The sequence below is a fragment of the Pyrus communis genome, chromosome 12 (genome assembly GCF_041283825.1).
Source record: "Pyrus communis isolate YQ-2024b chromosome 12, ASM4128382v1, whole genome shotgun sequence".
Classification (NCBI taxonomy): domain Eukaryota; kingdom Viridiplantae; phylum Streptophyta; class Magnoliopsida; order Rosales; family Rosaceae; genus Pyrus; species Pyrus communis.
Genome location: NC_142576.1, coordinates 321,894 through 339,111, shown reverse-complemented (window position 1 = coordinate 339,111; position 17,218 = coordinate 321,894). Strand labels below are relative to the sequence as shown.

General features: G+C 35.9%; 3 protein-coding genes across 3 annotated transcripts; 2 read left to right on the top strand and 1 right to left on the bottom strand.

Annotated features, from left to right (window-relative positions):
• On the top strand, positions 1–3,989 carry LOC137744067 (putative protein phosphatase 2C 33). The gene is made up of 5 exons (XM_068483928.2): positions 1–1,102; positions 1,678–2,046; positions 2,142–2,259; positions 2,797–3,020; positions 3,139–3,989. The coding sequence occupies exons 1-5, from the start codon at positions 848–850 to the stop codon at positions 3,667–3,669; spliced, it is 1,497 nt and encodes a 498-aa protein (XP_068340029.2). The 5' UTR covers positions 1–847; the 3' UTR covers positions 3,670–3,989.
• A 989-nt stretch (positions 3,990–4,978) lies between these two features.
• LOC137744066 (serine carboxypeptidase-like 20) lies at positions 4,979–10,505 on the bottom strand. The gene is made up of 13 exons (XM_068483927.2): positions 9,717–10,505; positions 9,474–9,610; positions 8,436–8,512; positions 8,202–8,324; positions 6,914–7,016; positions 6,740–6,777; positions 6,540–6,641; positions 6,316–6,405; positions 5,962–6,225; positions 5,812–5,877; positions 5,582–5,703; positions 5,317–5,479; positions 4,979–5,225 (listed from the first exon to the last, which is right to left on the bottom strand). The coding sequence occupies exons 1-13, from the start codon at positions 9,863–9,865 to the stop codon at positions 5,142–5,144; spliced, it is 1,518 nt and encodes a 505-aa protein (XP_068340028.2). The 5' UTR covers positions 9,866–10,505; the 3' UTR covers positions 4,979–5,141.
• A 2,212-nt stretch (positions 10,506–12,717) lies between these two features.
• Positions 12,718–14,819, top strand: LOC137744068 (uncharacterized). Its single transcript, XM_068483929.2, has 5 exons — positions 12,718–13,065; positions 13,612–13,850; positions 13,973–14,053; positions 14,159–14,500; positions 14,637–14,819. The coding sequence occupies exons 1-5, from the start codon at positions 12,843–12,845 to the stop codon at positions 14,736–14,738; spliced, it is 987 nt and encodes a 328-aa protein (XP_068340030.2). The 5' UTR covers positions 12,718–12,842; the 3' UTR covers positions 14,739–14,819.
• The last annotated feature ends 2,399 nt before the right edge of the window (positions 14,820–17,218 follow it).

Sequence of the window (17,218 nt, the reverse complement as noted above, 5' to 3'; positions counted from 1 at the left end):
ACATATTTTTATTTTTATTCTTTAATTTCTGGCTCCTCAAATTTAGTAGTTGTTTGTTGCATTCGCTCTGTTTTTCGGTTGCTCTCTCTAGAAGTCAGGTCGTATTGTAAGAGCGGGTATTTTTGCAATCTTTTATAATTCAGTTGCTGTTGGTGGTTGCGATTATTTCTCACTTTGAAAGCCTCTCTCTCTTCCTTCCTCCTTGTATCTCTCCTTGATGTTTTTCTCTCTCTAAAATTGGCTCCGTATCCACTTCCTCCCTTCTGATAACATTCACGAAGATGCTTGCTTTATGCAGAGCCGTGACTTGACCTGCCTGCTCTGCCCATTCTCTCTCTCTGCAGCTCTGCTGTAATTTTGGATTCGTAGAATTCGAGCTTGATCTGGGAAGGGAAGGACAACCCATTGGGGTCGTGCAATTGGAGAGCTTTCTAGCCGGATTCGGGGACAATGATTCGTGGTGAAAAAGTTGGTATTCTGAATTGGATCTTCTTACATAGATCTGCTTTCCTGATCTGAAAAGGGAAGAGAGAAATAGAGATAGAGAGGGGGTTATTGAAAGAGCAAAGTGTTTTCCTTTCCTGGAAAAGTGAAAAATTCAAGTGCTTGCTGGGGAATTCTGTAGCAATTTGGTCGCAGATTGTAATTAAGGTGGATTAATCTGATCAAAAGTGAGTGAATTTAGTGGATTGATTTGGATGGTTAATCAAAGGCCGTGAAATTGAAGGGCGTTGGGGGTTATTTGCGACAGTTTGCGACGACGGATCCGTCGATAAAAAAGAGTGCGGGGTTGTATTGCTCATCAGCTGGTCTGGAGTGCCTACTAAACATTATCAGGGCCCTGAGAATGGGTTCCTGCTTGTCTGTAGAAAGCAGGAGCCCTCTGCCCGATACGCCGTCGTCTCCCTCCTATGAATTCCGGCGGCGGAAGAGCTCTAAGAAGAGAATGGGGTCGAGAAATTCGTCCTTCGATTACCGCCGGGAAGAACAGCTGCACAGAATTCCCGGGAGAATGTTCCTCAATGGGTCCAGTGAAGCTGCATCTTTGTTTACGCAGCAGGGCAAGAAAGGAACCAATCAGGATGCCATGATTGTTTGGGAGGTAAAATGTTTTCTTTTTTCTTTTCCTGCAGCCTAATTGATATATTTACGGATTCATCAATTTTAAATCTGCATGAAAAATCTACGTGTGCAAATTTTTATTTTTTTGTATTATGATCAATTCAGCTGAAAGAAATTGTACTTCCTGTAGTTCTACTTCAAGAAAGGAAAAACCATTTTCTTTTAGTTGGCTACAGTTTTTCCACCCTTTTTGCCCAGGGAAATTATCCAGACTAGCAAAACTTACTTCTGTGGTGGCAGTTGAATTCTTTGTTTTATCATTCTCCTCAGCTATTACAAGTCGTTTGCAGAGCAAATTGGCTCACCTTCATTGTCAATGTGTTCATTCCTTTACATGGACGGATTTTGGCATATATTAACCTTCACTTCAGATAGTTTGATCCTTGTTTTCTTGTATCCGTGTTTTTAAGCTGTTATATTTTGTATCCGTGTTTGATCCTTGTTCTCTGAATGTTACGTTTTGAGATTTTGCTGTGATATATGTATCTTAAGAGGAAACATATCCAGGGGTGAACAATGTAATTATTGTCTAAATCTTTTAAATATGAATTTCAGAATTTCTGTTCGAGAACAGACACAGTTTTCTGTGGTGTTTTCGATGGGCATGGTCCATTTGGTCATATGGTTGCTAAAAGAGTGAGGGACTCTCTTCCTCTGAAATTGAGTGCAAACTGGGAAGTTCTCAAAGAGATCAGCCTCAACACTGCAGGAAGCTTGAATTCAGATGATACTGCTTTTGTATCTGTTGATGAAGATCTCAGGCCCTCCGTGGATGTTGACGAAACAGAAAAAAACCCTGAGATCCTTCAGACACTGAGAGAGTCATTTCAGAAGGCTTTTAAAGTTATGGACAGGGAGCTGCGAACAACACCAAGTATCGATTGCTTTTGTAGTGGGACAACAGCAGTAACTTTGATTAAACAGGTGCTTTCATATCCTTTGCAAACTTGTTCTAATTTATTTTTATTTTTTGGGTGATGTGCTCATCTTGATCATGCATGTGTTGGCTTGTTTCTTAGGGTCGGGATTTATTCATTGGAAATGTTGGGGACTCCAGAGCCATTCTGTGCACGAGAGATAGAGATGACACTCTAAGTGCAATTCAGTTGACTGTGGATCTCAAACCAAGTCTTCCAGGTATCACTCTTTCTCTCTTCTTGCCTTCTCCTTTCTCGTAATAGTTTTCAGTTTGCTAGTTTTCAAATTTGGTTTATGATTTTGGCAGGACCTGATCTGGTCAAATTTCTAATGATGCTCGATACATGAAAAAAATATATTTCATATCTGAACATCTTCATAACAACACAACAAAGTGTTTTGGGCCCCAACATGAATATTTTTTTAACTATAATTCTACGCCAAAATAAACACTCTTTATTTTGGCGTAGGATTTATATTAGAATTATGACTATATTCTTTTTTTTTTTTTTCTTTTGGGTCATGCTTCTTAGTTTCTGGATCTATATATGAAACTTGGGACCAGAAATAAAGAAATAATTTCTCATAAATGATAGAAAGTGAATTTTCCTGGTACATTGGATAATGGCTTTCATCTACCTGCAATAGTAAACAGGGAATGCTCTGTGGTCAACTATGGTCTGCTTGCTAGCTTCTTGTGATTAAGTTGTTTCTTAGGTCTTACCTGCTTTTTCCCTAATTCTTCCTCACTAACAGCGGAAGCAGAGAGAATACGGAAGTGTAGAGGGCGCGTTTTTGCTCTTCAGGATGAACCTGAGGTTGCTCGAGTCTGGCTGCCAAACAATGACTCTCCTGGTCTTGCCATGGCGCGTGCTTTTGGAGATTTCTGCCTCAAGGATTTTGGCCTCATCTCTGTGCCAGATGTATCCTATCGGCGTCTCACAGAGAAGGATGAATTTATAGTCCTGGCGACAGATGGGGTACGTAGCCAGCTAATTTTAAGCTATTTTCTAAAGAGATATATAACATTTCCTTTCCCTTCCCCCTTCCTATTCCTCCTTGTGCTCTTCGAATCCAAGATTAAAACTTTTTTGCCAGATTTGGGATGTTCTCTCTAACAAAGAAGTGGTAGACGTTATAGCAACAGCCCCTGCACGTCCTTCTGCAGCTCAAGCACTGGTAGAGACAGCAGTTAGTGTGTGGAGACAGAAGTACCCAACTTCCAAAGTAGATGACTGTGCTGTAGTTTGTCTCTTCCTTGACTTAGACTCAAACATAGTATCAACTGCTGCTAATAACGGGTCAAATGAGAAGGAGCAGCCTACTACGGCAGATGAGGTAAATGCTGAAGAAGATCTCTCAGAGACAGCTTCTTTGGTCCGCGCAGGGACTGTCCGAACTGCTGAAGAGATCCTTGCAGACGAGGAAGAAGACGAAGAGGACGAAGAAGAAGATGAAGAAGATGAAGAAGAAGGAGGAGGAAGAAAGGAGAATGCTGCAGAGGAAATGAATTCGGAACCAGGTGTAGAGTGGTCAGCTTTGGAAGGAGTTTCTCGGGTGAACACATTATTGAATCTGCCCAGATTTACGCCCACAAAAGAAGACAAGAAGATGTGGAAGAAGGTTTGAATTCCCCTGTTTGTTTCTCATATCATATATTGATATCATAATTGTTTTGTATTATTTATTCTTTTGCTTTGCCTATGTTATTCTACAACACAAAAGTGATTTGTAGGGTGAAATGAAGGTTAAAATTTTGACTGGAGAGGTGGTGTGAGGGATCCTCCTGACTATATTAGCAATGTCTGGGGAGATTGGAATATTTTTTTGTGTAAAAATCCAACTCTCCGACTCTTTTTTCTTTCTTTGTTTTGAAGAAATTCATGTATTTCGATGTGTGGATAATAATTTTGTGAGAATGAACGAATGAAGTTTCGTCTTAGTTTTCAGCTTGAATTGTCTTGTTTTTGTATTTGAAGAAGTGCCTGTCATGTTCAGATGTGGAGTAATATGTACATATTTGCAATTGTAATGTTGCCCCAGTTGCAACTCGCAAACAAGATATTTATAAGCTACTTGATTAGCTTTTCTTGTTATTATAAAGTTGTGTGTTGTCGGTTAGTTTTGAGTTTTGAATTTGCATTTAATTTGGTAATTGATTGGTGGAGATAAATGTAGGGTGCATATATACTCCCGAGATTTTTCTAGTATGCTCTGGAGTATCCCATGCGCTGAGGTTTTCAGCCGTTAGAGTCTTAGTCAAAGATTTAATGATCAAATATCTAACGGTAAAAAATCCTAGTGTATAAGAGATTCCGGATCAAAGTAGAATTTTGTTCATATACTCGCTCCCTTGTGGTAGTTCACTAGTTGGCAAGTTGGCATCATCCAAGTTGCCCTAAAGGTAAGTTGGTGGGCTGTTGATGTTATTCATTGATTCCTTTTGACTATAGCGAGCAACGGCAAAGCTTTTGTATTTTCAGAATATCTTTGTCATAATCTAAACCCTGAATGGTAGCATTCATTCATCAGGACCATCACTGAACTGACCTTAAGCTACCAAATTAAGCACCACACAAATTGAATTTTCCAGAAAGATACTACATATATATATATATATATATATATATATATTATGGTGAGGATTGATTGGAACTGTTTATACAACGACAACGTCGGTACTTGAGTTGAGAGAGATATTATGATGGAGGGTTGTTTTCAATGGTTTAATTAATGTCCGTCTCACTCACAAATAATGAAACTAATAACAAGAAGATATTTCCTAGATTTTATTGTGGAAAACATCATACGTGAATCAATTGGCTTGAGGTTAAAGGGGAGGGAGGGCAAGACTAGTGTGTTTTCCAGTTGTTATGGGACCTCTTTTTTGTTTCTGTTTCCTTTTCGTTTTCCTACGTTGATCCAAAAAAGAAGAGAGTGTGAAATTCTTGGTTGAAACTCAATGAAGATTAAAAGTTGAAACTCAATGTAGTACTCTTTCAACAAATGGAAATATAGAGAACGAAAGGAAAATGTGATGAAAAGTGAAAAGTGAAACGGCAGCTGCTTGAGCTTGGTCAATGTCGTCGTATTATTGTCGGTCAAATGCGTTTTCCGCCCAAAAAGCGTTGGAAGAAGTCGAGTGCCTCCCGCGGCTTGTACTCTGCGACAGTGTGTCCAGCTCCCTGCATATGCTTCCAGATTTATCTTTAATTTTGGAGGAAAGAAACATGTACATATAGCAATATTAATGTATACAGTGGAGCGACCAGAGACCTTGATGGTGAGAAAGGTGAGGCTGTTGGCATATCCTTGTAAGTAGCCGGCAACTTGGTTGTCAGAGGAGAACCAAGGTCTCCATTCATCTACAATCTTATACCCAAGTGATGCAGTCCATGCCTCGCTTCCAGTGTACGGAACACACATATCATGGTCTCCACTGCAACATTAATTGTTTTTATCAATTAGCTTAATCCGTATACATTTCACTTTAACTTAATTAATTAGGACTTGATCCATCTGTTAATATATTATTAAATACCTGTAAATAAGTGCTCTGTAACCTTGGGTTGTAAGATTTTGGTGGTAAGGTATCATGCTTCCAGCATCGTGTGAATAACTTATTCTATCTGTGCATAACTCCCATGGACCAGTCACACTTTCCTGCCATACGTCATTCACTCATTCATTCATTCCTTCCTTCCTTCCTTCTTACTTTCTTTTAATTAGATCATTAACTTCTGCAGAAAAAGAAAAATCAAGCAAGCTTACTGGTTGTGCATGAATTGCTTCCCTAACTTCTGGAGTGTTCAGCCATAGCGTTGCAACTTCATCATTCTGCAGAGAAATTATTTAATATCCAAATTAATTACTAAAAAATTAATCTAATCTAATTAAAATTGAGTTTTAAGAGTAACTTACGATACAATGAACACTGGAATCCAGTGTCTTTGCGAGCTGAGGCCATGATGGGACAATGCCATCTTCTACGTTTGCTCGAAAAGGCCAAGCTCGGCCAAACATCCTTTTCCTCACTCCCAGAGGCTTCTCTGTCGTGTTCCCCAATTGCTGAAAGCTCAACGGTAAGCTGCTTGTTTTATTTTCTTTGGAATTTTTGTTATTATCAGCTCCGGGGCCATGGTAACAAGGTTCAAGGATGTCGTAGAGGTTTAGTTCGTCAATAGCCTAATTAATCAAATAGTTGTGTCTAGATTACAATTAACAATGTGACAAGTTTGAATCTAATTAAATTGAATAAAAGAGCTAGAATTGCACCCTGTAAAGTGGTTGAAATTTTTCATGGCATAGACTACGATTGGAAGGAGGAACATTAAGGACGTCAGTACCGCATGTGGCAACAACTTCCTGCAACATAGAGGCATCTCACATATTTGCCTCACACAAACTTCTGACAGTGGAAATTCAGCAAGGAAAACCGAAAACGAAGACATAATGTGTGTGAGTTAACTAATTGATCAGTACTCTAGCCAGCTAGCTACCTGAAAGATTTTATCTGAAATGAGAGCCATCCCATGAGCAAATGGAACTAAAGCATTGTTATCGAATCTTCGGTCTGTGACTCCATTCCCCACCAGGTAACCCTGATTACACACATTACAAGTTTAACTACGATTAACGCGATGAAACGAATCAGTTTATATAGCTTAATTTTCTCAAGTTGACTTGATAGAATACGCACCTTGAGATTTAGAGTTGGTTTTGTTCCTTTGTTTATACCTATACGTACATATATGGATAAAATACAGTACATAGTTACACACCAGAAATTAAATCCAACAAATACATTATATACATATGCGCGCAATTCGTGTAATGTTGTATTTATGTAAATACAAATAAATTAATTAGATACCTTTTGCAATTTGAGAAGCAAGAGTTGGCACGTAGACTCCAGCATAAGACTCTCCCGAAATATACAATGGATTTGGTTGAAACTCTGGGAATTGCTGAACCCACTGTGATTGCATAAACAGTACATAATTCTTAGCAACAAAATGGAAGAAACAAACGAAAAAGAAAAGAGGTTTTTGAACGTTAGTCATTGCAAAAAATTAATTTTTTTTTAAAAAAAAAAATCTGGTGCTAGATTACATATTCAATTTAATCCCTTAAGGTGTACTTTTATCAAAATTTATATTCAGCTTTTGTTATGTAATGTGTATTTTTATTTAATTTCTCCACATTAAATTTTAATTTTATTAATATGCACATATGTAGTTCTTTAATTAAAAATGAATATAAATGAGAAAATATTAAAAGAAATTTGTGATACAAAAATATATAAATACACAAGTGTACAAAAATAACTGTGATAAAATATATAAAATTGACTTTTTTGTACCAAAATATTTGTACCTACATGATTGTACCAAAATATATTATAATGAACCTAAATGTATTATATTGAATTAATGTGTCAATACCGAAATGTATGTACCAAAATGTACGTACCAAAATATAGTATATTGAATTAATGTACCTAAAAGTCAATACTCAAATGAGAGGTACTTGGTTTGAATCTCGTGGATGGCGAATTTGATATCAAATTAAATTGTTCATTGTGTGGCTTAGCCAAACTCTCCCTCGTCTTAGAGTAAAATATATCGTTGTACTAAAAAAATAAAAAATAAAAACCTCAAATGTGTGTACCAAAATGCATGTATATGTTTGTATTGATGAATTAATGTACTTATATGTTTGTATTGATTAATATACTAAAATATTCCAATGCATTAACGTACATAAATGAAGAACATACAGAATTGTTATTGGACTGCATATTATAAAAAAATTAGTTTCCTAAATGTAGACATTAAAATATATTATGATAAATGAAATGAAAATTAAATTTAAATGTAATTAATACATTAAAATAGGAATAAAAAGATAAATAAAACATCAAAATATAACTAATAATGAGATGATTAAATGTACTAGGGACTAAAATTGGATTTTAATCTTACACAAGATTATAATCTAAAACTCATCTTTTTTAAGGATTAAAACGAAGTTTTTTAAAAAGAAGATATATAGCATCACATGACAACATTTTTAATCCCCTTTATAATCAATAAGCATATGATGATATGTAATATGATATTGAGGAGTAGATTAATTAATTAGAAAAACAGATTAATTACTTGGAGGAGAAAGGCATGGGTATCAAGAGCAGTCTGGATATCCCCAGTGATATATTTGGTTTGGTTTTGAGAGTAAGAAAATCCAACACCAGCAGGAGAATCCAAATAAATTATGTTGGAAACCTGATAATTAATTAATTGGTTATTGCCCAATAAAAAAGATAACGATGATAAAAATTAGTAAAGGGAAAACATGGTAGTCTTTCCATCTAAATAATGTTTAATTAGACCTACCTTGGACCAGCTATAAGGATTAAGATGCAAAACAGGCAATGCTCCTTTAGGTTTTCCTTCTGCAAAATTGAATGGTCCTACATATATACATAATTAATCAAGTAAATTAACCTAAAAATATGATCTCATTTTCAAAGTTAATGATGTCACATCAATTTTTGGCCAAGGAATAATAAGATTTTGTCACATGCATGTTGCATATTCTAGATGATGGTGTCGAGGAGTTTCATATGATCAGCATCTAGTAGTGGCTTTTTATTTTTGTAGTTATATTCAAAATAAATTAGCAGACAACAAGAAAAGACAACAATTCAATTGTATGGTGCCGATCTGCATACAGCTGAAATGGACAACACACTTGCTCTTGTTAGAGTTGGTCTATGAATTGTGTTTTCAAGGCACATATTATCTATCAGTTACAGTTCCCCTGATGCACACCAAGTAATTGATGACAAATAAATGGTCATATATCTTTGAATTTAGTGTAAGAGCGGAGAATAAATAGATCTGGTTTTAATATTTTAATCTCAATTTTTTATATCAAATCTAATGGTTGTAATGTCTTAAATTTTGACCCGTGTGACGAAGGGAAGGAAGAAATTATTGTAATTTGTGAAACAAAAGTGTCTTTTTATCCAATCTTCACACCCGTGAGCAAGCTAACTGATAATAACGGGCCCCAAACGAGAAGAAGGGCATATACAGTGAAACACATCCACCAAACGTTTCTTAAAACGTGTAGCAGCAGAAGCATCTCATGCAAAAGCATATATAATACAGACACTACTAGTCGTCCAGCTATCATATTATTATATATAAGATAAAATGGGAAAGAAAAACAAACTTGTGGTTGAACAGAAAGAAAAACAAACTTGTGGTTGAACAGAAATCACCTAAGTATACATATATATTATTGAAAAAGATATAGAGAGAAAGTAAATGATTCAAGTAGTAGTAGTGGTGTGTACGTAGACGAAAACAAAAAAGAAAGAAAGAGATCAAGTGGAAGACTGAACATGTACGGTAAGGATTAGTTACCATGTTCATAGACAAATCCGTCGAAGCTAGAGCAGCCGGGTCCACCATTGAGCCACAGAACAACCGGATCACTTGCTGGGTTCCTTTCTGAAACTACGAAGTAATAGAAAAGATTCTTTCCATCTATGCTAATATATCTACACAATATTCAACAAATTCCCATCAAATTAAAAGCAGTAGTTCTAACATATAGAGATATAGAAGCATAATATGTATATGTGTGTAATTATATAACTGAATTACCCAGAGTAGTGCTTGGATGGAAAGTTAGCATTAAAACCAGGAAGATGAGTGACAAGAGAGCTTTGAGGGGCAGCCTCAATGATGACGACCAAACTCACAAAAAGCAGGCAGCAGAGTGAGAGTACTGAGAATTTGGCCATGGCCGCCATGCCTCCTTCCTTGTATTAATCAAGAATTTCACAAGGACCTGCAGTTTCTTAGTAATAAACTTGTTGCTGTGTTGATATATATAAAGAAGATGGAGAGGTGATAAAATCAATGAGAAGAGTCCTCTTTATATACAATATAATTATTTATAGACAAGAAATTCGATATATGAAGGGTGGAAGAAGAACAAGGCCAAAATATCAATTTTTGGTCAAATTACAAGGAAATTTTTTTGGCATAGAAGTAGAGTAAAAAACAACTTTCACCAAAAACAAAGACAAAAGAAGAGGAAGGAGGACCATGCAATATATATGTTAAAGGGCGACCCCCCAAACCACAAGCCTCTTCGTTTTGCGAAGGTCGGAGAAACATCTATTCAGTATGTATGTTAAATTGACTAATACCTTCGTCTAATATATATGATTAAGTTGAGCTTTGACCAAAATAAAGAATAAATTTTCATAATACTATATACAGCAAAAGAGGTAAAAAAATTGAGCTATTTAATTGATTATATACGAATGTTTATTATATTATTGTTAGTGAAAAAGCGTTTGTGTTTGGATGACTTCGTTCGTTGTAAACAAGAGTCAAAGAGAGAAACTACTTGACTGGCAGAGAGAGAGAGGATTGAAGCAAGCTATGCTTTACGAGGGAGTGATTAATATTAATCTATGATAATTGATTTAGTGGCGATGGATACAACATATATTATACACACCTGCTGTGCTGTGCTGTGCGGATACTGCGATATTAGATTTGTAAATTAGAAGGGAAGGGAAAATGATGAGTAGGAGATGAAGATCGCCGCGTGAAATCCAATGAAAGAAGGAAGGAATATTGCCCAAATTCTAGTGCCTGCACTGCACTGCAGTTGCTTAATGTCACATTCCGGTCTAGGACCCCATCACATTTCAGACTCGACAATTTGGTATCCTATGCTCTGATATCAAACTGACACACCCCGATCAAAATCAAAATGTGACGGCCAGCACGCCTTGATTTTAGTTGGGGTGTCACTTAAGGTATTACTTACTACTAGGATTAGGATATATATTATATTACTGCGATGTTGCCCAAATTCTAGTGCCTGCACTGCACTGCAGGTACTTAAGGTATTACTTACTACTAGGATTAGGATATATATTATATTACTGCAGTAGGATATCTCGCCGTCAAACCTAATTAAGGAATTAATAAACTAAAATAGAAATTGGAAGGTGGGGGAATTTTTGTTTTTGTGGAATTTTATGAAACTAGGGTAGTGGGAGTGGAGTGGAGGCTAAAAACCAAGCAAGGTATAATATGATGACGATGTTGATAAGGAAGGTGATAATTTTATTTAATTTCATCACTGACTGATAAATAATTAAGTAGTAGGTACTAGGTAGTGGTGGAAATGATGCATCTTGGACTAGAGATCGATTGGGAAACAAAGCGTGCAGTCTCAAACTTTTCTAATGGTAGAGAATAGCAAGAGTGAGAAACATAGATATATTGCTCTTTCCAATTCTGCAATATGAATGTGAGAGATTTGTAGGTTTCAAGTTACTATCACCACCACCACTCTCTAATAGAGACTCTAACCACCATGGGGTGGCTAGTGGTTAGGGGAATTCCAGGTCCGTATTTGATATGGCTCGTTCTAAATTCGATTCCTAACGCTAGTAAATTACAAAATTGTGATCATGAGGAGGTTAAAATATCTTTGTGAGTTTTATCGGCCTTAAAAAAAAAAAAAATTGTTGTGGCTTCGCCACTAGCGGGTCACTTTTCTCTTTAAAATAAAAAAAAAAAAAAAAAAAAAAGAAGAAGAAGACTGCATTCTTAGGTGATGATGTTGACAGGTTTTTCATTTTCGAAACTAATATATTAGTAGAAGGATGATCGAGCCTTTTAGTCTATGCGCGCGCACATATATCAACTTGTGAAAATTAGCTTGAGGATCCTACCTTTGTGAGTCGCATGAATTATTTGATATATATTCCTGAGTTAATGGTGGTCTAGGATGAATAAAATCGAGCCCTCTCCGCCACTTTTTCTAGGTTTGGAACTTAATAGATATTTGAAGGGAGATTGAGAAGGTGAGAATGAAAAGGAAAAAAAAATTAGGGAGAATGTTGTTTGCATTCCTTTTATCAATATATAGTTCCTTTGAGCTCCTATATTATACTAGAGTTGTATTCTTGGAAGAAAACAGTATTAAACTTTAGGATATTATATTGGGAAGTGTTATTGGTACTCTAAAAATTTCATTCTACACTCCTCACAAATATATTTTTCTTTCTAAATATAAAAAGCTTTAGGATATTATATTGGGAATCGTGTCCGTTCACCGTACATTGTGCGGTCAGAAATTATTTTAAATATTTTTATTTAAAATTCAGCAGCCAAGTTAATTCCTTAAAATTAAACACAAACATTACTTGATAAAAACTAACTGCAAGACGTACGATGAACCTATATGATTCACAGATTTCCAGGATCCTCACCAAAAGGATCCAGAGAGAATCCTGTTGGATTACACCTTGGCACTTGGTGCCCTACAAGGGAATTGGATCCTCTCCAAGGTGGCAAACCCTCGAGATCCTCCTAACACCTACAAATAGGAGAACCTCTCTAAAATTATAATAATTGTAGCCGTTGAATTAAAATCCAACGATCCGTATTAATGGGTCAGAAGAATCACGAGAGTTTATCTCGGAGAGGACCCAATTCCCCCTACAAGTCAATAATTGAGTCAAAGCTAGCTGACATGGCAAGATCTGAGTGACTTTGCATTGCAACTCCAAAGACAGCAGAAGAAGACCCCAAAAACCTTATCCAAAATAATTAAAAAGAGAGGCTCTAATTCTATCCTCCTCTATCTCTCTATGCATGCATGTGCTAACACTCTCTCCCCTCTCTAGCAGCAGCAACCAATATGGATATGATGGGCAGGACTAGTCCTAGTACTGGCAGGGAGCAGAGAACCCAGAGATGAGTGCCTCCGTTTCCATCACTGCCCTCGTTTCCTCTAACTCCGCTGCTGCTGCCGCCACCAGCACCCTCCACCGCAAAACTACTAGTTCCTCCACTATCACCACCACTACTAGTACTGCAGCTAAACGAACAATTTTCACCTCCACCTCCAATTCCAAGCCTAATTTTACTGCCTCCTCTTCCTCCTCCTCCCACTACCACCACCCTTTCATACTGCGAGGTACCTACTTAATTACCCTTTCATCTGCAATGATCTCTCTATTCTAATTACATCTCATGTTCTTCTCTATATATGCCACCACTTAGTTCATTTGGATTCTAGAAATACAATAAATAAAAAGAACAGCTAGAAACAACTTTGACATCTAATTAATCAGCAGGAATGGGAACTCTTAACTGGTACTCCAAATTTCTGATTAGAGGTAGAGGTAGAGGAAGAGTACTGTCTCAATTCACATCAAATGTAAAATCCATTTGATTGAATTCATCAACTGATTGCAAGTGGCCTTTTACCACAGTAACGGAAAGGAGTTGAGCCTTTACATGATGGCATGGGTTCAAACCCCGTTCGACGGCTAATCTAACATCTAATCTAACAAAATCTATCGTTTGATAAATAAAAAAAAAAATATTCAACAACTGATTCAACAGAACATACTTTTTCCTTAGTAACTTATCCTGTGAAACATAATTTAACTACCGTAATAAAAGTTTGAGTAAATCAATTGCTTCGCTTGTAACTGATCATGTGGCGGGGTGCATGCAGTAACAAATGATCCGACTAGTAGTAGGAGCACTAGTGAATCAGAATTGTCGACGACGGATAAAAGAACAGAGGCTGATAGGATGGTTGATGGATTGAACTTTGGGGAGCTATGCAATGAGTTTGAGTGCATTAGTAGCCCCTTGGTGGAGTCTACAGCTCGACAACTTGTACGCGATATCCTTGAGCTACGAGAAGGCAATCGTGCCCTTGGAACCTTTGCTGTTTCTGTTAAATACAAGGTATATAATTAATACTTAACATGTAATGTAGTGTGGCATATGTGCTTATATATACTCGGTTAGAAGTTCTAGTGCTTTTATATGCGCTCAAGCGCTGACCAGTTAAAGATTTGTTATTCTAGGACCCAGTTAGAAGTTTTAGCGGACGTGACAAGTACAAGAGACCGCTATGGATAACCAGTGCACTAGAAAATCCCTCTGTGGTGAGTCTTCTGAGTTCATCTTATTCCTTTTGAAATTTCTTGTATAACAATCCACATAAATGCAAGATAAAAACATACTTGGTTGTTATTGTTTCATATGAACAGAGTGTGCAAGAAATGAGCATGTTATCGACGAGTGTCCTGAGTATCAAGTGGACAATCAAAGGGAAGGCGAAGAACATTATAGGAGGAGATTTGATCATAAGAATAAATTCCCAGTTCACTTTAAACCAGATAAGTGGCCAAGTCATTGAACATGAAGAGTTTTGGGATTTATCAGCTTCATCAGCCATTGCGAAAGCATATTTCTGGACATCACGCCGTCTTTATGCTACAATCGAGGGTGGAAAAGACTTGGTTGATCTTGCTAAAACCATTTCCAGCAAGTTCCCTAGAGAAAAACAGAACATGGAAATTTATCCAGACCCTTACGGTGATCCAACAAAGGTTAGTAATTAAACAAACGAAACACAAATATTTTATTCATTCTTACGGTAATGATCCTTACCCTTTTTTTTTTTTATAATTTTTTTAATTTTATTTCAATCGATTGACGTATTGTTTGCATGCTAATTTGATTCAGTTCTTTCAAAGGGATGATGGTTTCCAGAGAGATGTATACCAAATTGGACTATTTCTGGCACTAGTTTATTTTGTTGTACAGCTTTTGAAGACAACCTTGTAAAGTGATATAGGCATAACATATGTAATATATTTGAATAAGGTAAACTTTGCCTACTCCTCTAATAAAGTTTTTTTTTTTTTTTTTTTTTTTTAAGAGACTGATAATAAAATATTTCATATGAGGGAAAGAAGAGAAAAAAAAAAATATAAAAAAAAAATATCAAAGGTGAAGGACAATAATAAAATAAAAGTTTACCTAGTGCATTGGAGCGTGACATTTTTTTTCATAAAGCAATTGAGTATGCAACTTGTCACGTTAGCTATTATAGTACAATTTTATCTATAACATTTGCCTACGGCAATGAAGATGCTTTAAGAACTCAAGGGCTTTTTTAGTTGCTTGCCTTGGGACCTTAGAATCTCAGTGCCGGCCATGAGTAGAACATAATTTTTTTTGTTATTTTGTTGATAATTGATTGGAGAAAAATAGAACCCCAGGATAGTTTATTAGATAAGTGACGAGATATTAAAGAAATTCAACAAGAAAATAGACCAGATGTAGAGTGGAAAGGTTTGAGAAAAAAGAAAAAAGAAAAAAGAAACAAAAGAAAGGGTGACGGGAAAGAAGGACGACTGCAAGAAAAAAAGTGAATTAAAACACTAATGATAAAGGAGAGAGAAAATTCTACAAATAAAAGGGTCTTTTTATTTTATATTTCAATGTATATATCTATACTATTATTAAGAAAACCCTTATTGTCAACTTTTTTTTTTTTTTTTTTTTTTTTTCTATTTTACTCTCACTTTTGATACACACTATTGACAAAAGGAGAGCAAAATAGTAATTTTGTAGCTTGTGACAAAATGACAATCATATTCTTATTTTTCCTATTTTACCCTCTTTTTTTTTATTTTTTATGAGATAATGACAATCATATTTTTCGAATTTTACCCTCACTTTTAATACATAATATTTACATAAGGAAGACAAAACAGTAATTATGTAATATTAAAAAAATGCACTTATTAAGAGAAATTGTTCACCCACACACACACAAAGTGTGTACTCTTTGCTAGTATTTAGAAAGGAAACAAATTAATTAATTTTCATGTTAAGCTATATCCCAATCACTAAGATTTTGTGGGGTAAAATCGTTGATAAGTTCCATGAAAACTCCAACGCCGGTCGAAGGGAAGTTGGTGGTGTTTATGATCGGTGGAAGATTATCAACAAAGCGTGCACTTTGTGGAAGGGAAGCTTGGAGAGATCCATGGTTGACATGCCTAGTGGAAGGGGCGCCTCAGAAATTGTGGGTTTCTTTGTTGATATTTTAGTTGTCATGTACATAACAGTATTTTGCAACTAATTGTTTTTATATATTTGTTGCATAGGGTGACAAAGCAATGACAATTTACAAGACAAGAACTACACCAAAAAATCAAGCTTTTAAGTTGCATCATGCTTGGAACATCCTCAAGGATTGTCCGAGGTGGGGAACTGATGCGAATCAACAATGTGGAAGATTATTTCATAATGAAGCCCCACCCCCAAATGATGTCAATGAAGGTGTGAATTTTGCCGACAATGAAGGTGTTGACCAAATGAGTCCAACTTCTTCTTTTCCAAGGCCCCCAGGTACAGATAAGCAAAAAGAAGCAAAGAGAAAAGGGAAGTCCCAAGATCCGATACGTGCACAATTTGCTAGCGAAATGGCAAGAATGAACGAAAACCAGTGCCTTTAGCAAGAAGAATCGGCCCAAATGTTTTTGGCCATGAAGGAAGAAGGGGATAGGGAGCAAGAAAGGTACGAAACTAATTTGATAATGGAGGACCTCGACAAATACACTCCAAAGAGGAAGAAATACTTACGTGGTAAACCAAAGGAAATTTTACGAATGAATGCCACAAGGAGTATATTTCAAGATGATGATTCATCTTAAGACTATCACCCAAGTCCATCACCAAGTCAAGATGATGGATATCATTATTAAATTTATGTAGTCTATGAGTTTTTCGATTGTATTAAGTTTATGTGGTTTTATTAATTGTCTTTTTTTTTTATTAATTTTTTATTTTTTAAGTTTATGTGGTTTATCATAATTTTCATGTATTGATTTAGTGATTTTTCAAAATTTATCGGAATTTAAATATTTTTTTGTTAAAATGTTCAAAAAATTAATTTAAGATAGTCTACATAAATTTTTTTTTTTTTTTTTAAAAAGTTAATTTAAAAAAAAATTAGCCTTAATTCATTCTTTGATAATCTGGGGCTAAAATTTTAGGCCAGAATAGTTGAAGTAGAAAAACTGTTTCTGGGCTAAAACTTAAATTTTCTGGGCTAAATATTTTTAGGTTTTAGGTCACCATTGGAGATGGTCTCACATATTCTCTCCTTCTCTCTTTACCCTTTATACTCTCTCTTTCTCTCAGTTTTCTTTTTCTCATCCCTCTATCTCTGCAAGTGCAGAAAAAACCGCACCATCACCACAACTCAGATCAGTCACGATCACTAGCCCAGAAACAACAACATTGAACCAGGG